This window comes from Sceloporus occidentalis, unplaced genomic scaffold (assembly GCF_023333645.1).
Source record: "Sceloporus occidentalis isolate IW3139 unplaced genomic scaffold, rSceOcc1.0.p SCAF_31, whole genome shotgun sequence".
NCBI classification, from domain to species: domain Eukaryota; kingdom Metazoa; phylum Chordata; class Lepidosauria; order Squamata; family Phrynosomatidae; genus Sceloporus; species Sceloporus occidentalis.
In genome coordinates, this window is record NW_028317011.1 from 3575893 (window position 1) to 3599776 (window position 23884).

General features: G+C 42.1%; 1 protein-coding gene across 1 annotated transcript; it reads right to left on the reverse strand.

Annotated features, from left to right (window-relative positions):
* Window positions 1–18784: 18784 nt before the first annotated feature.
* Window positions 18785–21275, reverse strand: LOC149298739 (protein SPMIP1-like). The gene is made up of 2 exons (XM_089487072.1): window positions 20816–21275; window positions 18785–18900 (listed from the first exon to the last, which is right to left on the reverse strand). The coding sequence occupies exons 1-2, from the start codon at window positions 21273–21275 to the stop codon at window positions 18785–18787; spliced, it is 576 nt and encodes a 191-aa protein (XP_089343198.1).
* Between the last annotated feature and the right edge of the window lie 2609 nt (window positions 21276–23884).

Consider the following 23884-nt stretch of genomic DNA (forward strand, 5'->3'; position numbering starts at 1 on the left):
ATCTCCAGATATGCCACTGTGCCCCTGATATGCCACTCTGCCCCCATCATAGAAGCTCAGACGGAAGTCATTCACAAACATTAATTCACTCATTCATATACTCATTCATTCCCTCATTCACAGATACTCATTCATTCCCTCATTCACAGATACTCATTTATTCCCTCATTTGACAGATACTAATCATTCACAAATACTTATTCATTCCCTCAATCACACATACTCGTTTATACAAACTCCTCCAGCCCCTTACCTGAACTGCAGATTTCCCGCTCACTCCCACAAGGCTGTCTTTGAGTTGCTCGCACACAGCGTCTCTTCTCTTGACCCACCCAGGGGAAACAGGAACGGAGTCATGTGACGTGACATAAATTCACGTGACTCCGCTGGGACCCGCAGGTACATTGTCTGACCACCCGCTCCCGCCTGCAACACCCTAAAACAACGTCTGCACTGGCAAGTTTTTTGACATCCCGCATTTTGCTGGAGATGCCAGTATCAAGCAAAAATGGACAATTGACAAGTTCTATTTTATTTTTTAGTGTTTGCTTCTTTTGTAAAAGTAGTAATACCATGACATAACCATCCTCACATAGGTACTATTGCAATTCAAATTGGCCTGTTCCCAGTTTTTCAGAAAAAAAAATGTGAGGTGGGATTTGTTATAATTTAGACTAGTGCAAAAATGATGCAGTCAATTCTTTTGTTTAGTTTTTTGTCCATTTGTTTTTATTCACCCTCACTTACCTACTCTCTCCCTGTCTCCTCCAACAACCACTCCCCTGTCTCTGCTTCTCTGCTGCGCCAACTTCGCTTCTCCTTCTGCATTCTTCTTTCCTCCCCGGAGAAGTTAGACAATAGTGGAGGAGCCTCTGTGCCTACCATGGGGACAACTTCTCTCCCTATTGAAGGAATGGGGCAAAAAAGTTGTCCCTGTGGTGTGGGTATTGTTGAACTACTCTGAAGAGGAGAGAAGAATGCAGACAGAGAAATGAAGAAGGAGAAGCTTAGTAGGAGAAGCAGCAGTGGAGTGAAGGAGAAGGAGAGGCGGAACGGGGAAGCAGAGGAGGAAGGGAGAGAGTGAGTAAAAACAACAAATTTTGTTTCAGATAAAAAAGCCCTTCGTATTTCATCCCAACCGAAATGTCAGACAACAAAAATCATTGTCTGTAAACAAATAGACCATAAAGAAAAATGTGTTTAAATCTTTTTTGGTCTAGGTGCAAAAAGTCAGTGGTTACTGTCCAGAGATATTAAGGATTACATAAAGAGAGTTTTATAGAATAGAATGTCAGAGGGGAGTCAATCACATGAATTAGAAAAGGACAGAGATCTGAAGGTGAAATGGAAATTCATACAAAGAAATAAAATTAATATAGAAAAAGCTCTATATTTGGATTTGTCAATTTTTTTTTATTGAGGTCAAAATTACTGCCGGAGTATTCAGAAAGTTTGTTATGTACCGAATCTTAGGTGTACAAACTTTTTGTATAAGGACAATTCTCTTTGCCTGCCATAATCGACTATACCGCAATTGTAGTGCTTTAGTTAGGAATGTATCTTTATCTAATCTGTTATCATTATTGTCAATTTTGTATATTGTCAATTTTAATATTATTGTTTAATTTTCCCTATTGTAATAGCACTACATTTTAACTATTATCCCAGTATTATGGGAAAAAATTACCTTTAACAGCTGTGGTAAAACTGACTTTACCACTGTGTGCTATTCCAGGTCCAACTAATAAAAAGTGGTCATATAACTTTATCTTTTCCCCTGTAGGTATCTTCTGAACAAAAGCTAAGTGAAATACATAATATTACGTTAAAGTCAGAGAATGAAGTAAATGAACTGGGAATACAGCAGATTGGGGTGAAGAAATCACATGATGGGATAGGTGAAAGTAAGGTTGAAGACGTATTTACAGAAACAGAACAAGACTCGCTGACTAATGGAGAAGCAATTTTGGTTAAAAAGCCAGAAGAAGATAAAGGTTTGGAAGATAATGTGGGAGAGGGTGCATGTGCAATGAAGATAATATCAAAGAGAATAGGGCAGAATTCAGTAGAAGCAGAAGAAGAGAGTACAAAAAGAGACAAAGAAAGAGCAACAAAAACTCATACAGTAGGGGAGTCGGAGAGTAGCCTGATAGGAAGTGAAGGAAAGACATGCAAACAAGAAATGGAAGACTACAATATTGAAATGGAAAAACATGGTAGTTGGATTGATACTCAGGAGCCGGTGGAGCCATCCATTGTATATGGCCCTAATTTGTCTTGTGATGTAATCGCAAATACACACCACAGTCTGTCAGATGCTGAACAGGTAAAGCAGAATTTTCATGACTATACAGTAGTTTCCTTTTGTTGCCCACTCCTCTCCAACTATACTTCCCCTTATTTCATTTTCATATCCTCTTTATGTCTATTCTTTGGTGCATACCCAGTTACTTCATTGTTCATTTTCCTCTTTCTCCTCATCACATCTGTTAAAAGCATCTCTTTATTAGGATCCAGACTTAACATTTAGATTCCATTGCAATTTATTTCCCCATATCAAACCCACCTCTGTTTGTTGACCTATAAGTTCCTTAAATTCATCCATTTATTTATCCATCTTTCCATTAACTTGCAACACTCATAATCTCACCAATACCGGATTTTTGGTACAATGCTTATGTTCCAAAGAAGCTGAACGCCTGCTGCATGCGTTGGCAAGAAGCCAATCAGGAAGTACTTGGGGCTGGAGTGGGAAGCACATTGAATGATGACCTATTGACTCACACCACTCACTTACCAGCAAATGGAGTTTTAGTGCGGAATGAGGTTTGTGCATGTATTCCAATTATGGTACAATCCTACTAAAAAGTACAGAACGATCTCATATAACACAGCATATTCTGAATCATTCCAGCTACCTAGGCAATACAACTTTCTTTTTTACTTTTTACAAAAGTGCCTTTAAACACCCAAAAAAATTCTCAAAAAGTTGAGTGTCTAATACTTGCAAGTGTCCCATGTAAAAAAAAAATGGTTGGCTGGCCCCATCCAATGAACAGTTCAATCCATGAGACTTTATTAAGAAGTACCACTGATTTAACTGCTAACTCACCAGCCGGTTCCCCTACTTTAGTGAATAAACCTGCTATCAGTGTGTATATTTCTTGAGTGCCTCTGTGATAATTTAATAATTTATGTTACAGCCTCACCTCTTACCTAACCAGCACATTCAGTTATGTCAGCGACTACATGTGGCAACTAATTACCAAAGTCAGGTGAGCAAAATAACTATTAAACCTAGCAGTAATTTAATTACGCGAAAGTAACTCCCTAACACCCCCATACCCAGACAATTCTGCACATCTCCACTCTCCATTTTTTTGCGATCTGTTTTTTGTGCTTATGGCTAGAATGACAATCCAGCTAGTTCACTAGACATCCACTACACATCCATTGCACCTCCACCATTCTGTATAATTTAATGAGTCATAAAATTACTGAATATAGAAACTAATAACATAGGAAGAGGCATTTAAAAGACTAATCAAATCAGCTTTTCCAGCCTTATAGAAAGAATGTATTTATTAGACTTGCGCATTCGTCTTCGGGCGAACATGTAAACGAGCACGAAGAGGCCGGTTTTTTGTTCGTGCCGAAGACACGCCGAAGAGAATACAGTGCCGGCAAAACGTAGGAGAAGACGAAGACTCACAAACACGAAGAATCGTCTTAGTTTTTGCCGCGCAGCCACCAAAATTTCAAACAGGAGTGAGCTGATCCTCGTTTGTCCAATCAGCTCACTCTTGTGACGTCACGCTAAGGGTCTCGTCCAATGCCTGTGCTGCTGTTTTTTGAATTTCTGAAACCGCCTTTATAAGACCAGAGCTTGCCTGAGAGATCCATTCATTTTTCACTGTGACTGCTTTGGCAACACTGCTGTGCTGCATCCGAGCGTTACAGAGAGATTGTTCTGTTCTGTGTGAGACTGGTAAGCCTCAGCCTGCCATTTCTCACAGTGTACTGTGTTCAGTTCTACTAAATTAATAATTTTATTAATTTAGTCATTTTTTATTTAATTTTTTTTCAGTGCTTTGGTCTGTCATCAACTGTGTAGTGCTGTTGAGTTGACAGTGCACTCAGTGCCTCACTGGCACTGGGGTGCCCTTGCCCTGGGCTGGCACTAGTGCCTACTGCCTGTCCTGCTTAAATAAATTAAATAATAGAATTTCTAAATAATTGAATAGAATATATTATTAATAATTGAATACATATAAAATTATATATATATTTGTCAGTTATATATACTATAGTTAGTATAGTATTAGTAATAGTATACTAGTGTAGAGTGTACTGTAGACATTCAAGACATCTACTAGTGTCTAATCTAAAATCAGTAATATTAATAATTAATAATTGAATACATTATAAAATTATATATATATATTTGTCAGTTATATATATACTATAGTTAGTAATAGTATACTAGTGTAGAGTGTACTGTAGACATTCAAGACATCTACTAGTGTCTAATCTAAAATCATTAATATCAATAATTCTATAATTCTTATCTTAATAGTTAATTAAATTTAAATAAGCTATAAATAATATTAATTAATTACTACTAGCTTATAGTTCACCTAATCTTATTAGTACTGGTGCTGCAGCTCTTTAGTTTGTGCTTTGTTTTAGCAACAGCAAGAGACCAAGTCAATTTTTCTTAATAATATTTCATTTTATTTCATTTGTTTTGCTCACCTCAGTTCATCAGTGAAGTTAACTTGTTGGGCTAGTGAGTGCAGCCGCATAAGTGCTGTGTTCTTTTTTGATCAGCAAGCAGTGACGTTAACTGTTTTGCAAAGATTTTCTCATTTATTTTACATTTTATTTCAATTTTATTAAAAGTACCCTTAGTGTTTTGCTCACCTCAGTCCATCAGTGAAGTGAACTTGTTGGGCTAGTGAGTGCAGCCTCATAAGTGCTGTGTGTTTTTGTTCAGCAAGCAGTGAAGCTAACTGTTTTGCTGTGACATTTTATTTTATTTCTAATTTCTTTTCAAGAAAAATTGACTGTGTGACGACAACAACTGTACTAAGCAAAGCTTCAAGCTACTAGCTGTAGTACTAAAATAATTCTAATCTTTAATCTTCTTAATCTATAATATATTATATAATATAATATAAATTCTAATTCATAATCTATAATATATAAGTAATTCTTTCTAATTCATAATCTATATTCTATCTATAATCCATAATATAAGTAATTCTAATCTATTAATAATATAATATTATATATAACTTAACCTCACTTTAGCTTAGTGGGCTTGAGAGCGTCTGCCTAGAGTTAGACTAGAATACTAATATAGCTTTAGGTTTAGCATAGTAGTAGGATAGGCTCTTAGGCCCGTGTAAATTCAAAGTCTTTAATTTTGTTATCCCCCCTTTTTTTTTTTTTTTTTTTTTAAGTTTTTTTAAACACTACACTACACACACAACACAAAATTTGAAATGGATCCTCTTTTTGGGACTAAGGAGGGACAAGCTCCATCTACCACCACCACCAGCACCACCACCAGTTCTAAGATGCAGCCTTTGCGTCAGTCTAGTCGGCCAAGTAGGCCAAGCTCTCGCTTATCATTTGGGGAAGCATTGCTTGAAGGATCATCAAGTAAAGGAAAGGCACCAAAAGCAGGCAGTAGTAGTGCAGCTAGCAGGGCCGGACTGGGACTGAAAAGCAGCCCTGGAAAAATTTGGAGACCAGCCCCATATAGTTTATCTCACGGTGAAGCTCTTATACCCACACGCACCCCTTATACACACCCGAGTCACACTATGTGCAATTCTTTTTATCTCATTATTTGTATTAAAATGCCAGAAAGCAAAAGTGTTAAAAGGCCCTAATAAATTAAATACATTACACATAATAGGATCAAAACATTTACTACTGCGAACATTGTTAGATGAAAGAGTTCCATTTTATTTAGTGGAACAAAACACTGATCACATTATTCTTCACGATATTCTGGTAAGAAACTTTTATTTCTTTATTAATTCATGTAGACTATTTTTTTCCATATTTAATAAAAGCTATGATTGAGACATATTTGGTTTTTATTTCCTTTCATTTGACAACCTACCCCCGAGTTATGCACCTCTGCCCCCAGGCTTGCCACTCTGCCCCCCTGATATGCCTTCTAACCCCCTATATGCCACTCTGCCTCCAGAAATGCCTTATACCCCCTATATGCCACTCTGTCCCATGATATGCCTTCTAACCCCCTATATGCCACTCTGCCATATAGGGGGTTAAAAGGCATATCATGGGGCACTCTGCCTCCAGAAAAGCCTCATGCCCCACTATATGCCACTCTGCCTCCCTGATATGCTTTATACCCTCTCTTTATACCCTCACTCTGCATCCAGAAATGCCTTATACCCCTATATGCCACTCTGTCCCATGATATGCCTTCTAACCCCCTATATGCCACTCTGCCATATAGGGGGTTAAAAGGCATATCATGGGACAGAGTGGCATATAGGGGGGTATAAGGCATTTCTGGAGGCAGAGTGGCATAAAGGGGGTTAAAAGGCATATCATGGGGCACTCTGCCTACAGAAAAGCCTTATGCCCCCTATATGCCACTCTGCCTCCCCAATATGCTTTATACCCTCCTATATGCCCCTCTGCCCCATGACATCCCTTTTAACTCCCTTTATGCCACTCTGCCTCCAGATATGCCGTTGACCCCCTATATGTCACTCTGCATCCAAAAATGCCTTATACCCCTATATGCCACTCTGGCATATAGGGGGTTAAAAGGCATATCATGGGACAGAGTGGCATATAGGGGGGTATAAGGCATTTCTGGAGGCAGAGTTGCATAAAGGGGGTTAAAAGGAATATCATGGGGCACTCTGCCTCCAGAAAAGCCTTATACCCCCCTATATGCCACTCTGCCTCCCTGATATGCCTCAACCCTCCTATATGCCACTCTGTCCCATGATATGCCTTCTAACCCCCTATATGCCACTCTGCCATATAGGAGGTTAAAAGGCATATCATGGGACATTTTTGTTTACTTTATATGGCAAGCCGATCCAGCTTGCCATATTAAATAAAAAATAATATATGCCACTCTGTCCCATGATATGCCTTCTAACCCCCTATATGCCACTCTGCCATATAGGGGGTTAAAAGGCATATCATGGGACAGAGTGGCATATAGGGGGTATAAGGCATTTCTGGAGGCAGAGTGGCATGAAGGGGGTTAAAAGGCATATCATGGGGCACTCTGCCTACAGAAAAGCCTTATGCCCCCTATATGCCACTCTGCCTCCCCGATATGCTTTATACCCTCCTAAATGCTCCTCTGCCCCATGATATACCTTTTAACCCCCTTTATGCCACTCTGCCTCCAGATATGCCTTTTGACCCCCTATATGTCACTCTGCATCCAGAAATGCCTTATACCCCTATATGCAACTCTGGCATATAGGGGGTTAAAAGGCATATCATGGGACAGAGTGGCATATAGGGGGGTATAAGGCATTTCTGGAGGCAGAGTGGCATATAGGGGGACACACTTACATACACACACATGCCGATTTTTTTTGTTTTTAACAAATACAAAAAACATTATACAGTACAAAAAATACATTATTTTACTCACCTTCTACTTCTCTTGACTTCCTGGTAGCTGCACACTGTTCTCCTCTATGCTGACAGGATGCCACTGACCTGACATCCGGTGCTGCAGCAGTCTGAGTGCGAGGGGGCGGAGCTTCCACCTCACGCTGCTCCCATCACTATGCAGCCATCAGACTGCTGGGAATGTAATCTAAACGGCCGGTGCGTGCTGATGCCGCCGGCCGGAGCTACTTTAACACTTTTTTTTTAATTTATATGGTAAGCTGGATCGGCTTGCCATATAAAGTAAAAAAAAAGTATTAAAGCAGAGGCGGCCGGCGGCATCAGCACGCACCGGCCGTTCAGATTACATTCCCAGCAATCTGATGGCCGCATAGTGATGGGAGCAGCGTGAGGGGTGAAAGGTCAGTGCGAGGGGGCGGAGCTTTCACCCCTCACATTGCTCCCATCACTAGACGGCCATCGCACAAGGCTGCTGGGTGCTGATGCCGGCCGGCCGCATCAGCACCCAGCGGCCGCTTTGATTAGATTTCGGGAAGCCGGGGGGGGCAATTGCCCCCCTGCCCAGCCCGCCCCTGGCACCGAGGGAGGCGTTCATTGCCATTTGCAGCCGCTCAGCGGCTGTCTTCATGGTAAGTCTGCCGGCCGCCCAGCCCACGGACCTTCCGGCCCACCGGGAAATTTCCCGGTATCCCGGTGGGCCAGTCCGGCCCTGGCAGCTAGGCCCACAAGCTCTATGTTTTTTTACGGAAAGCCTAAAGCACCAGAAGCACGTTCAAAGTTAAAGGGTAGCACAACTAGTACTTCTACTAGCCCAGTGAGTAAAAAGAAGTGCCTTTTGCCCCAAGCAGCATCTTCCCCATCCACAAGCAGCATGCAAGGTACCAAGCAGAGCCAAATTAGCAGCAAGACTCAGAGGGGTCCCAAACCAAAGCGATCTCATTCCTTCGTAGGGAAAACCATCACCACCCCCACCTCTACCGCCTCTACCACCACTAGTGCTGCACCTACTGTTCCCACCGGTACCGCCACGCCATGTCCTCCTAGTACCTCTAGCAAGCCACCAAGTCCTTACAATATTTTTGTAAAGACAGTTAGAGAGAGGGCTACACATAGTGGAACTCCACCTAGCGAGGTAGCAGAGGAGTCTGAGACTGAGAGGCCAAGTGCAGAGTCTGTTCTTCCTGCTCGCACTACTACTAGTCACGAGTCTCACGACGATATCAGTCTTAGCTCCAGCCTAGCAGGAATTCCATTCGATCTGGCTAATGAAGAACTAGACTATGAGCCAGAGGAAGTAGAGGAGATAAGTGGTCAGGAATCAGATTCCTCAGGGAGCAGTGTCCAAATGACTAGTGCACAATTTTCCCCTGAGCCTCCACCTTCTCCGCTACCATCATCACCATCCCCATCACCAGCAGCAGCAAAACCTACCAAATCTAAAGTTAAAGCAACTAGCAGTCCCACTATGGCCAGTACTGTTATCACCAGTCCCACCACCACTAGTTCTGCCTCTGTTCATCCACCCCGAGCAGTAGGAGCAGCACCCAAGGCACACTCCAAGGCTATGCGCGCCCCAACTTGGGAGCACTTTGAAAATGTTGAAGAAGGGTGCTATGGAAAGTGCAAACATTGTGGGAAGCTAATAAGCAGAGGGAAAGTGTCTGGCCATTTTACCAGTGCTAGCATGAAGCATCACCTCAGCACTCAACACAACGCTGTGCTACTGGGGAAAGATGCAGAAGTAAAACTTGAAGGCAGCATAGCTGGTGGCCGTGGAAAAACCCCAACAGCTGCTTGTGAGCCAATAGCAGCAGCAGCAGCTAGTGCTGGCAGCCAGAGACCAAGGCAGGTTGGAGCACTGCATGTCCAGCCCACCCTGGAACAATTTGTGGCATTCCACTCCAAGAGAACAATGCCCAAACAGCAGGCCAATAAAGTAACGCGACTTATTGGTCAGTTCATTGCTGTTGGAGGGGCATCCTTCTCTATGATCGAAGGGGAGCCTTTCAAACAATTGATGGCGGCTGTGGCTCCACAATATACAGTTCCGTCACGTTCCACTTTCAGCAGGAACATTGTCCCCTCATTGTATCGGTCCTGTGTTTCAGCAGTGAAAGAGGAGCTTTCCAAGGCTGCTGGTCAGTCTATTCATTTCACAACAGATTTGTGGAGTGTACCTAGTGGGCAGCATGCCTTTTCTTTCTTTGACAGCACACTGGTGGCAGCCCGGTGTGCCCAAGGAAGCTGCTGCAGCAGGCTACCGATCATTCCTTCTCCATGCAGAAGTAATGGATGAAAAGCACACTTCCCAAAATATTCTGCATGCGATGAGGAAAATGTTTAGCCTTTGGGTGGGAGCAGAGGCAGGCACCAATATTGAAGTTGGTTTTGTGGTAACTGACGGAGGTGCCAATATGGTGAAAGCGCTGCGAGATGGTCATATTGTTGGTGTGCGCTGTGCAGCCCACATCATGCATCTTGTAGTGAAGGCAGCAATGTCAGAAGGAACTAATGTGGCAGCAGTAATTCTGTCCCGCTGCAGAAAGATCGCTGGGCACTTTCACCATAGTGTTAAGGCTAGCCAACTTTTGAGGGAAGAGCAAGAGAGGTCAGGTCTTCCCGTACACTGCCTACGTCAGGATGTCAGTACACAGTGGAACTCCACGTTAGACATGCTGGAGAGGATTTTGAAGCAGCAGAGGGCAATCCATAATCTTGCCTCAGAGCATAATATTGGGATTACATCTCCATTGAATAGGGAGGATTGGACAGTGATCGCCCAGCTAGTGGCAGTCCTTAAACCATTCAGGGATGCCACTGAAAATTTAAGCTCAAACACTGCCAGTCTGGCCCAGGTAATCCCAGTGTTCTCCCATCTAGGCAGCAAGATGGATGTGTTCCTTGAAAACCGTGAGGCTGTTCAAGGTGGCACTCTACATCCTGACGTAGCAGCCATAGTCAGGAAGCTGAAGGATCTGCTAAAAGTACATCTTCGCAAACGCATGGAAGAGAGTCCCGAAATGATACTAGCGTGCCTTTGCGATCCAAGAATTAAGGGAAAGCTAGCTTTGAAATTCAATGTTCTCAGTAGCTACCGGGAGCAATTGGTCAACAAGGTGCGTGACTGGCAGCGTAAAATGGGGATGCTGTCCGAGGAGGGAGAGGTGCAGGAGGAGGAAGAGATTATGTGGTCTGCTACTCCTAGCAGCAGCATCAGCAGCAGTGCCACAAGCATCACAACAACACAGCTGAGTGGAGCAGCTGCGTTTTGGGAAGAGGCACTTGGGAGTATAGTTGGACCATCTGACAGAGCTAGCAGCAGAAAGGAGAATAGTGCTGCTGAAATGGTCAAACTTTACCTCTGTGAAGTTCCTTCTGCACCTAAACCTCTTAGCTACTGGGATGAAAAGAAGAGTGTGTGGCTTGCACTCTCATGGGTTACGCAGCAGCTTCTATCATGTCCGCCAACCACTGTTGAAAGTGAGCGCGTGTTTTCTATGACTGGAAACATACTGAGTCCACAGCGCTCACGCATGGCACCTCATCTCAATCTGCCCAAGTTGGGTTACCCAGCTCTTAGCTTGGAAAGTTAATTTGTTCAAGGTAGTTTCTCCCCCTGGTTGCACATGTTTGTGGTGTGGCAACGTCTGCTACCTCCGCCGGTGTAGCCAATTTACACTAGGGCCTAGTGTGTCTGAGTTCTGGAAGTCCGCTCCCAAACGCCATAGACTGACAGACTTTCATGCTTTGCCCTGGGGTGAAACAGGTGAGCGGGTCGTCAATTGCCCACTCATTCGCCTTTCCCAATGCTGCTGCTGCTGCTGGTTGTGGTGCCAGTGTCTCTTCTCTGCCAGTTCGCTTCCTGGCTAGTGTCATGCCTCAAATGTCCAAATGTCCCCCTGGCTGCGTCTGTTTGCGGTGTGGCAACGTCTGCTACCTCCGCCAGTGTAGCCAGCTTACGCTAGGGCCTTGTGTCTGAGCTCTGGAAGTCTGCTCCCAAACGCCAAGGACTGACAGTGTTTAGATGCTTTGCTCTGGGGTGAAACAGGTGAGCGGGTCGCCAATTGCCCACTCATTCGCCTTTCCCAATGCTGCTGCTGGTGGTGGTGCCAGCGTCTCTTTAATGCTAGTTCCCTTTCTGGCTAGAGTCATGCCCAAAATGTCCCTAATGGTAAGGGTAGTTTCTCCCCCCTGGCTGCGTCTGTTTGCGGTGTGGCAACGCCTGCTACCTCCGCCGGAGTGGCCAGCTTACGCTAGGGCCTTGTGTCTGAGCTCTGGAAGTCCGCTGCCAAACGTCTAGGACTGACAGTTGTTTGGATGCTTTGCCCTGGGGTGAAACAGGTGAGTGGGTCGCCAATTGCCCACTCATTCGCCTTTTCCATTTTTTAATGCTGCTGGTGGTGCCAGCATCTCTTCTTTGCCAGTTCGCTTCCTGGCTAGAGTCATGCCCAAAATGTCCCTAATGGTAAGGGTAGTTTCTCCCCCCTGGCTGCGTCTGTTTGCGGTGTGGCAACGCCTGCTACCTCCGCCAGAGTAGCCAGCTTACACTAGGGCCTAGTGTCTGAGCTCTGGAAGTCTGCTGCCAAACGTCTAAGACTGACAGTGTTTGGATGCTTTGCCCTGGGGTGAAACAGGTGAGTGGGTCGCCAATTGCCCACTCATTCGCCTTTTCCATTTCGACTTCATTTTTTTCCGTCTGATACACAACCTACCAAATATAACACACACAATAACACATATAACACAGTGACATAACACATAACACACATAACACATATAACACAGTGACATAACACATGACACACATAACACACACATGTACAATTCACAAATCACAAGGATCTTTCTTCCTGTTATTTGCCCTGGCCTTCACTTCTACACTCACTAGCATTAACGCTATAACTCACACTTCACCCTATAAAATTTTTCCATCCACATAGCTGCCAACAGACCCAACTTTTTCAGGGACAGTCCTGCTTTTTTCCTGTCCCATCAAATTCAGCTAAACTAGGTATGCTAGTGCACATAGGTATAGCTGGGTAGGGTAGCACTACAACATTAAATAAATATAATAAAGTACCGTATTTGCTCGATTATAAGACGACCCTGATTATAAGACGACCCCCCAAAATCTGAATATTAACTTAGGAAAAAAAGAAAAAGCCTGAATATAAGACGACCCTAAAGGAAAAAAGTTTTACCAGTAAATGTTAATTCATGTAAACTATTTTTTTTAATAAAAGCTATGATTGAGAAAAATATTTTTTTTGTTTTTATTTCTTGTATTTTCCAACCTGTCCCCCAGTTACGCACATCTGCCCCCAGGCTTGCCACTCCAATATGGCACTGTGGCCCATGATATGCCTTTTAACCCTCTATATGCCACTGTGCCCCATGGTATGCCTTTTGACCCCCTATGTGCCACTCTGCCTCCAGAAATGCCTTATACCCCTATATGCCACTCTGCCTCCAGAAATGCCTTATACCCCTATATCCCATTCTGGCATTTAAGGGGTTTAAATGCATATTATGGGGCAGAGTGGCATATAGGGAGGTATAAGGCATTTCAGGAGGCAGAGTGGCATTAAGGGAGTTAAAAGGCATTGTATAGAGCACTCTGCCTCCAGAAATGCCTTATACCCCTATATGCCACTCTGGCATTTAGGGGGTTAAAATGCATATTATGGGGCAGAGTGGCATATAGGTGTATAAGGCATTTCAGGAGGCAGAGTGCTCTATTAAATGCCCCCTTAACGCCACTCCAGAAATGCCCTATGCCCCCATTTAACACACACACACACACACACACACACACCCTATACCCCCATTTAACTAACACACACACACACTCTCCCCTCCCCTCCCCTCCCCTCTCAGCCCTCTCTTACCGGTGCTTCCAGCCGGGGCAGCGGGTTGACGTCGCCTTCTGCTGCAGCCGGAAGGAGGTGGAGTTGGCAGCGGGGGTTTGTCTGCGTCCGTCGCGTATACTTTCCCCGGCTGTCAGAGATCAGAGTTCCCCGCACCGGTGCGGGGAACTCTGATCTCTGACAGTCGGGGAAGGTTTGCGCGACGGACGCAGACAACCCCCGCTGCTAGCCACACCTCCTTCCGGCTGCAGCGGACGTTGTCTACGCGGATCGCGTAGACGTCAACCCGCTGCCCCGGCAATACAGCAGGAAGCACCGGTAAGTGTGTGTATGATGGGGGGGGGGGTGAGACAGGAGGATCCAGGTCCCCTGCAGCGGTGCGGGGGATCTGGATCTTAGTCTCCTAATCAGACTCTATTTGAGGTCTGATTAGAAGACGACCCCGATTAGAAGACGAGGGGTATTTTTCAGAGCATTTGCTCTGAAAAAAACCTCGTCTTATAATCGAGCAAATACGGTAAATATTAATAAATATAACTTTAAAATAAAATTCAATAAACCCATTAAAATTAAAATTTAATTATTTAGACATAATACATCTTTAACCAAAACAGTGCACTGCTAATAATCTTAAAAATAACTGTACATTAACCCTAAGCTATTTTTTAGTTCTTGTCCAACATGTTTCCATTCGCATACCTGCCAACACACCCAACATTTTTGTGGACAGTCCTGCTTTTTTCCAGTCCTGTCCAGTTAAAGTTGGGTTGTTGCAAAGTATGCCATTATAAATAGGTAGCAAATGTTAGGCATGTATTACAAGTGGTCCAAAATCAATTTAAAAATGTAAAATAACCCCTATTCTTTTATTAAACATCTATGGATGTGTGACTGTGCATTTGTCTAGGTCATTTTGTGTACAGTACACCTCGGTACGTGTGTGAAACTCTATTGGTCGTTTCGGCAGGGGGCTTGCCTGCCATCAACGAATGAGGTGCATTCTGCAGTTCTGCAATTCATTTGTTGATGCCAGACCAGCCCCCTTCCGGCGACCAATAGAGTCGCACACACGTACCTTCACGGCGCGAACGCATCTGCTGCTGCTGCTGCTGCTGCTGCTGCTCCGATGTGTTCTTAACCCCGTATTAACCCCTGCTACGCAGCCGGGAGAAAACGAAGATTAAACGAGCACGAAGAATGTCCACGAATATTCGCCCGAAAAGAAGACGGGAACGGGCGAATATTCGCGGAATATGAAGTTTTTTTTTCTCCGAAGACGAGCACGAAGACGAACACGAAGAGCCCCCTGGTGCCCAAGTCTAGTATTTATTATTGAGGAAGGGATTAGTGGACAAGGTTTTAGATATCCTCTAACCCCTGCAAGTAGCATCTACCATGGACATGTACTATTAGCTACCAGATGTTTCCAGCGGTTTTAAAACCGTAGGGAAAAACAACTGCAAGCTGTGCTAGTAGTTCACAGGCGTAAGCAGAAATATTCTGAAAAATGTAAACACAAATTGAATTATACATAGCACAATGGTATAAATCAATGTACTATCAACATCAAAAAGCAAGCGATCTTTCATATGGGACATATTGTTTATACACTGAAATATACGGTTATTGTGATATTTTGATCTGTGGTCTGTGCCTTAAATCAGTGGGAGACAGTTTGGTCTGTAACCTGACCTCACTCAATTAAGTTCTGATTACAGTTTGTTATGTCCCCAATACCAGTACTTGGCAAATAAATCATTTTGCAGCATATATATATATATATATACAAATTCCTGCCATCATAACTCATATTTATTAATGGATGGAGTGGTTATCCTGGGAGCAGTGTACTCTCTTCTGTCATTCTGCATTACTAAATATGTCTGAGAAGCAATGTTTGGTGAGATTCTTCTTCTGCCATGTCTGGTGATGTATAAATAAATGTAATGTAATGGATGCTTGCAACCCATTTGCTTGCTTAACAGCACGGATCGCATGTAACAGATATTGCAGCCCAACAAGTGCACCCAGAACGATCTTTACTGCAGCGAGAGAAAGTATTCTTCCGTCTGTCATTGAGGGAGCAGCAGGAAGCAATGCAAAGGCTCAAGGACCTACATAAGGAGGCAGAACTAAAATGTGAGAGTGACAGGAGACGACAGATGCTCAGAGTGAGTGGCAATCCATCTCTGATGGAGTAAACTTTACTTCATAACCCCACACATTACATATACAAAACCTGTCCATTAGCCCTTATAAGGACTTAACTTTGAACAATTTTGAACTGCTTGCTTAACATTAACTTTCCCCATCATAATATTTTGCATACTATCATGAATAGCCACTGTGTATCATTTTGCTTTGTGTCGACTTTTTCCTTTAGTTTCAGGAGAGACTCTCCATTGCTCGCAACCGCAAATCAGAGGAGGATTTACTGGGGACCACTCCAAGAGGGTCCCCCCAACTGTCCCCAGAACCTGTGTCCCAGGTGAGACTTCAAAGCACAAGCTGCAGTTTAATTGTCAGACTGCTCAATATGTGGAAACACATCCACCATACTACTGTTCTAATTGCAGGAGCCAGTTTTCATAGTAATACTTTTTATACTGTTTGCAATGAAGTAGATAGGTTAATTATGTTATCATTAAATAAACCGAACAGGTTCAATGGCTGTGTAAAAAAAGCTTTTTCAATCACTGTTAAAAGGCTATGTTTGCAAACTATCTTTAGTTTTCAGTACTTATGCATGGAGGAATAAAATATAGGGGCATATTCACAAAGAGACATGAAGATAACCCAGAGTGGACATTGCCTGGAATGTATGAAGGACAACTCAGCCCTTATCCCAGTGTCCCTGTGCTCAATCAGAACCTGGCACTCCAGATTACAAATTGTGCACTGCAACCCTAGTGTTCATCATGTTGTACTTGATCAGCCCACTTAAAATCCATGGGATGTGTATTTAAATGACAACTCCTAGGTTTTGGTCTACAATTATATGAAAACATACCTGCCTTGCCGTGAGGTCTGCTAGGAAAGGCTATATAATGTAGTCAGGTATAATCAATCAAATCTGTGTTATGATCTAAAGGCCATCTTGCATCTTCCAACAGGGGGATGCTGAGCACCAAAAGAGTGCAGTAAGAGAGCATCTGGAGAGGGTAAAAAGAGAACGTACCTACTTCATGCAGTCAAAGAGAGAGAGGCAAGTGTAAGATTTTAACATCCACCCAGCAGTGCTTTCTGAACTACGTGTTTTGATAACTTTATCTCTAGAATGCTGTGGAATATGTTAGCATAAGAAGATCAAATAATAATATGAATAACATACCCCTCATTAGCTAGGTCATCTAGAGCATCACTGTAAATACCTACATGTATCTCCTGAATAATTTTTGACACAGAAAAAAGCTCCATGTTTTTCCTTGATTAGGAACACAAGCACCTTCAGAGAACTATTGGATCCTGTACTGACCAGGAATGAACAAAGTTCTGGGGGAACAAGGCTAAGAGGAGCTAACAGTATGTGAGGAATGACATCAAAGGGTGAGGAATGACATCAAGGGGTGAGGAATGACATCAAGAGGTGTACCCATTACCTGAAAGAAAGTAGTTTAATCAAAGTTTAATAGAAAAGCCTTTGCTTGGGAATGCCAGGACATTCCAAAAAACACATATATAGTGTTTTTCTGATGTGTGTGTGTATATTTGGAGAGCAGGGTAGGTCAAAGCTCCAACTCTGTTGGAACAGACTGAAAGTCCAGGATTTTAATGAAGCCTGCATCATGCGCAGGAAGTGGATATTCAAACTCTCTAAAGACTCACAATGTGCATTACCTGCCTGGACCTGCACATTTTGTCTTGGGGAGGTCCAGAATCTGGCTTAGCTGGGTCAGGCAGGGAAGTCAGTGAGAAGTTGGGCGGACCAGCAAAGTATAAACCAGGGAAATTTGTAAATGAAACACACAGTGTGCTTCAAATTTGTGTTCCTGAGTCTTATTGCCCTAGAGGACTGTGCTTAAGATCCTAAAAATTAACATTTATGGCCCTCAGCTAACAGGGTGTTTGTCACAATATATACATATTGTAGTCACTGTTCTTTTTCTTTCAGATGAAACAAGAAGAAGAACAGACACAGCATGATATAAAAGCTCATTAATGTCACATACAGAGAGCTTCTCCCCCCAATAAATTATTGATTCATTGGCTACGGTGGTTTAGGTTCTCTCTTGGTCATTTCCAAGGATATTTTGATAGGAACATGACTTGTGTTGCTCTATGTATGCTATAAAAAAACACATTGAAGCTGTAGTCTCCAGAATGTATTATGTATTATGTGTTTTAATGTATTTCAATGGCCCCTCAAACTGGTCATACAGGGAATTGGACAAAGAGGAGTTAGAAACATGGCAAGTGTAGAACAAGCTCATTGGGGTTCATACTTTATAACACTGTGAAATTCTTTATTTAAAATGTTCAACTCCCCTGAGAGTCAGTGAATATACCTCAGAGATAAGGTATCAACTGGTGAAGCCACAGAAATTATGCTCAATTCTAACTTCATCCCCTTTTAGTTATTTTCTAAATAAAAACATTCTGGGTTAACTCTTTTTTGGTTGTCAGTTAAATACATGACCCTAAAACTTTATCAAACTTGAGTTCTTCATTGTTTGTATATAGTCCGTGTAGATTATGAAAAATGTCCACTAAATGGTCCAAAATGACATGGGGCAGTCAAAAACATCACAGTTTGAACCAATAACATTCTTACAGCCCTATAATATATGTTTAAAATGTTCAAATTTAAATGGCAGATGAAGGAGGTCTGCTGCTGTGAAAATATAGTTATAGAATAGAATAGTCATATAATTAAAAAGATTTCATTTATTGCATAAGCAAAAACACGAAATGCGTCTAACAGCACGGTTGTTAAAAATTACAATATACATTCTCAACCATCCAAGCATAATGTGATTTTTAGTGTATGATTCACAGTGAATTTAGGTTGATTTAATAAAACATATTTATATACCATATATATATACATATATATATAAATATATATATATATACTTCCACTTGCGCAAACTTGAATGAACACACAAATCACAATTTGTCACTATGATTAGCTCTATTGGTACTCTCTGGAGCACTGCTGGTATGGGTTGCAATTCAGGAAGTTTACATAAATTAATGCCCAACAACCATAACTAGCTTTAGTTAAAAGGTAGGAATGCACTGCAAAAAAGGCACTGTAAAATTAAGAATTAGAAGGCAACATCTCTGGAGTTCACCTCAGACGTGATGCCATTTTTTCTATAGAACGTGTCATTCACAATTTGACATCGTCGAAATATCGGAGGTTGGCTGTCTTCAATTTTACCTGGAAGGAAGTAAGATTAAATGGCACTAAATTAAAGGTATGTACACTTTTAACTTATTATTTTTTAATTACATAGCTGTATATGAAGTTACAAGTTTAAGCGACACAACATACATCTGCATTTATCAGTTCATAATTTTCATCTCGACAATGAACAAGTGAATACAACAGTGGACAGAAGGACAGATGGACAGACTGCACCCAAGGCGTCTTTCCCAATTGTTGGCAAAATATAGTGTGTTGCTCCACACCTCCCAGTGCATTTTTATTTAAATACTGGAGGGGTCTTCACAATCCCTGCTATAAATCTGTAGTGCCTAGAATGATTTATCTATGCTTACTCACCTGCTGTATAGAATTGGGGGTTACGGCCTAAAATACTTGGCACAGGTCAGGGTATACAGCACAGGGTGTCCTCATCATCACATCTATCCAACTATATAGCTATTGATCCATCAATGAATTCGCTGGTTGTAAATTGCACAAGTTCCCAGCATCCCAGAGGCTAGGCTCTCACGGTAAAGATAAAAAGGTGTATACCAGTTTCAGGACAATTTGAACATTTGGGACCTGATGAACTGCACAAAACTATTGTCTAAGAAATATTGTCATACCCACTCCCCACCCACTAGAGACTGGGGCTATCCATGCCTGTACATGCAGCTAACCTCACCCCTTCATGAAGCCACTCTCCCCAGAAAGGGGAGGTTCAGGGTAGCCTATATTATATTTACATTATAAAGGCCAGGCACACTCTTCCTGCACCAGAACTTCAGAGCCACACCAGCCCCTATATATTTCTGGTCTATATAGTGCTGGTCAATACCAGACTAAACAAATATAGTACACCTTACCATAGACATTTATCCCTCTTGCAAGTTTCTCAATTCCAATTTGGTTTTAGCTTTGTCCACACTGCACCTCAACATTGCTCATTTGCTTTTGGTCATACTGTGTACAAAATGACTGTTGTGTATTTGCTGACTAAGACTAGTTGAATTGAATTGACCCTAGTATGTCAGAGGTACTTTAGGGTGTTTCAACTCATTATGCAAGGTCAGCTTAGTCCTCTCAAAGATATTTGCCTGGACAATGGACAATGAATTCAGGAACGACAATCCTCCTGAGAACGCTCTTGCCCACTCCAGTTTACTTTGTAATATACTTCTCCAAGAAGGACATGTTGCCTCGGCATAACACACATTTTAGGTTGGGTTCTTATAACACAATCGGGTAGTTGAAAAGCTGGGCTGTTGTATATACCCCTTTGTATTCTGTTTATCCATTCCTGGAATCACTGTTCCAGGCAGATAATTAGATTATAACTGCCGAGCCACACGCTATAATTTTGGCAACGTTGTTGCGTAACCCCAGCGACAGCGTATCTAGACCTAAGTCTCCCTTGGCAACAGAACTGAGAATGACCCACTGACCTCTGACAAGCGTATAGGGGCCCAGATTTGGCTGTAGTTTTATATTTGGCTGAAAACTGCTCCCAATCATATTAATGTTGATGACATAAACATTTAGTTTGAAGCGTCAGCAGTCAGGCTGACTAAAATAAGCATTTACAAACAGCAGCTCCGATGGATCAGTTTTTCTGCAGAACATGTTGGCTTAGCTCTACGTCCAAGATGCTGGAATGAAGCAGCCTGGTTTGGTGTGGATGGAGATAATGAGCTATCAGCCCTACACTGAAGGATGAATATAGCAATCGTGATGTAGTCATTTCCGAGTTACTAGCACCATGTTATGACTGGGCCCCAGGTTTTGCACCAGGAGAACACCTACTCAAACCCTAGACAACTAATCACTATTACCTTTTCATTCTTTCAGTTAGATGTATTATTGAAGGAACACATGTCATTTGCTTATACATGGGGGTTTGATTTGAATAAATATTACATACACTTACCCATCTGCCACCCATAAGCCCAGTTACTTGTTACAGGATAGTAATACTTTTCTTCTGGTTTCTTACTATTCCTTAATCTCAGGTACCGGTGCCTCCCCTCTTCCTCCTTGGATGTGCCATGATAGAGTAAGCTGAGTGTTTTAGCACTGACTGGCCTCATATCATTGTCTATAATAGTGGGTAGTTGACTTTGTGCTCTCTCACTTCTATCTTGTAGATCCTTTCCACGCTCATTAATGATGGTTGGCCTTTTATGGTCCTCAGAAGCCTGCAATCTTGTGTCATTTATCGCAGGAAACATTATGTGATGCTCAGCCCTGGGTTTCTTTCTTGGTTGTGACTGGTTTCGGAAGCTCTGGCCATATTGGAGATGCCAGCGAATACGTGTCATCACCTCCTTGTCATAAGATTCCTTCATGAAGTCTTGCTTCTGAGTTGTCAGATTTAGCCACTGGGACATTCTCTAAAATATTAAATTTATATCCTAGGGAATGGATATTACATGAAGAGTAATTATCTAAACAGTCTAGTTAATTTAGACAAGCAAATTAAATATAATTTAGACGTGACCCAAGATTACAACATGTCCTGACTCTGCCTAAAATTAAAAAAAAGCTCCCACTGAGTAGAATATTTAGTGTTATCGAGATTTTGTCTATTTTGATGCAACAAAATCTATAAAAAAATAAATAAAATAAAAAAAAGCCTTACCTCACTTCCCGTACTTGCATTTCACATAAGTCTGAAAAAGGTTTGATTTACCTTCGAAGGCTGACGATTGCTTAATGCAGAAGGGTAATCAGTGCTTTGACGTATAAAATTCCATGGGGAGGAGTCATAAAGACTGCTTTTTGTATGTTTTATTCCTCCCTCTTGTTTGAAGTATAACTTTTTTTATTTTGGTCACAGTTGGATTGACGGGTAACCACTGTTGCTGCTCTAACAGCCAATTAAATTTTTTGGCCATAGTAACCAACAGCAAACATTGCATTATGGGCAGATATTTAATATAAAAAGATGCACTTCGTTTAACATCTGAATGTTGATCATGCTTACAAATTTGTAACTGGTAAGCGTAACAGTCTGAGTGCTTGAGTGACTTTTGCACCAATTCCTAAAAGGTATATCTTCGGACAACATGCCTCTATTTCGCTTACATCAAACATGTAAGCAGAAGTTTTCAAATAAAGATTTTAACATTTTTATATACCAAATCATTATCACTGAATCTTCGGAAAGGCATCACAGGTGTGCTTTCAGCGTAACGTGTAGTTTCCACAATTCAGTGGCAATTTTTTCATTCTGGATGAAACTTCTCAGCACAAACTGGGGCTGTCTGCTGAAGAGGGAGTTTTGTAGGAGTTGTGGTTTAGCTGGCAGGCAGGCAGGGACTGAGCTGACCCTGCATTATGCACAGTTTAATCAGTGAGGTTTCACGGATTTAATATGCTTTATACATTGCCATCAAATCTGACAGGTCCATTCCTCTCATCCTCCCTGACACTGGGCTCCTGCAAATGACATCTCTTCACGGTGCACAGTGTCACCTCTCAGCAAGGGAGCTACAGGCCACAAGAAACATACAGGAAAGAAGTGGAGGATACGGTACATTTAATATTAATATTAAATAGCATATTTTGGGTGCCTGGAGTGGGACATTTCGAGAGTAGGGCGGCTAGTACTCCCAACTGACAAACAGCACACTTGTTTTTGCTCACCTGCATCTACCAGTTAACATACCTGGGAACTCACTGGGTTTTGCCTGGACACTACGGTAAAGCGCCCTTTCTCCAGGTCTCTTGGTCACTGTGAGGAAACTCCAGGTCGCAGGAGCAGCTTTGCGGCATGCCCCGCTTCCTTGTGTACTGCGACTGTGGCGGGGATGCTTACCCATATCCCCCAAGGGGGCTCTGAGTAGCTGGAGCCAGAGAGTTCCCAGGTATGCCAATTAATGGGAGGATACAGAGAGAGAGAGAGAGAGGGAGGATAGGATAGGAAGATTCCTTTATAGAGAGCGCTTTAGTAGATTTAGGATTTTGGTTTTTTTGTCCCTGACTTGAACAAATAAACATGCCAACCCTGAAAATTTACCAAGTGCAAAATAGACAGGGCAAAAGAAATTGCAAAAGAGGGAGGAAAGAATAGAAGAGATGGAAAAAAGGCCAGAGGAGGCGGAAAGTAGCAGATAGGGAAAAGGGATAAAAACTCTGGTCTTATATATGACTCTACATCTTTCTGTACGTTGGCCAATAAATCACCTCTTAGCACTTCATCTAGTGCTATCCATTTTTCTTATTAGCATGATAAGAGTCACTACATCATCATATATAAGAAATGATGCACAGAGGTCGTCTTTCACCTGACATCTACTAGTGAAATAAGCATGTAATGAAAAGTTAAATATCAAACTTGAATGCTAAAACAAAGTAATTAAGTGACATGCAAAACCAACACTTGTAAATAGCAAACACTAAAGTCTCAAATTACTGTTATGATAAATTACAGCAATCTTTTATAAAGAGCATTAAATATACAGATCACTGCCCAATAAAACAAAGGTCTTACAAGGCATTCATTATAAGCAACCATCCTTAATTGGTGTGTTGAGAAATCTGAAGTCTTGAATGGTGTTAGTGATGTCATATAGTGAACATGTCTACCTGTTTTCATGGTGATCACTTGAATTTTGGTATTGGGTACTAACAGCTTATTTTGGGGCAAGCTTGGACCTGTTATCAGCTAAAAGCGGAGTATCCAGTAACTCAGGCCACACTATAGCATTATTCCTCAGCTGTAGTGCAGAGAATTGTAACGCAATTGTAATAATGTAATGAAGGCATGATGCAATTGTTCTTGTACACAAATATACTTCAAAATCAAAATAAGATATTCCCATAGACCTCATCATGTCCTTCACCCTGGTATGTTAGGAGTGAGCTTTGAGAACCTGTGTGTGTGTGTGTGTATATATATATATATATAGAAATATGCTCGTAGACCATGGTTTAGAAATTCTATCGTTTATATATATATTATATATATATATATATATATATAACGATAGAATTT

Excerpts from the sequence above, each read along its gene's own strand:
- LOC149298739 (XM_089487072.1), bottom strand. The coding sequence starts at position 21,275 with ATGTCCCAGTGGCTAAATCTGACAACTCAGAAGCAAGACTTCATGAAG. Across the intron at positions 18,901-20,815 it reads GGCTTATGGGTGGCAGATGG|GTAAAATTGAAGACAGCCAA; the intron begins GTAAGTGTATGT and ends ACTTCCTTCCAG.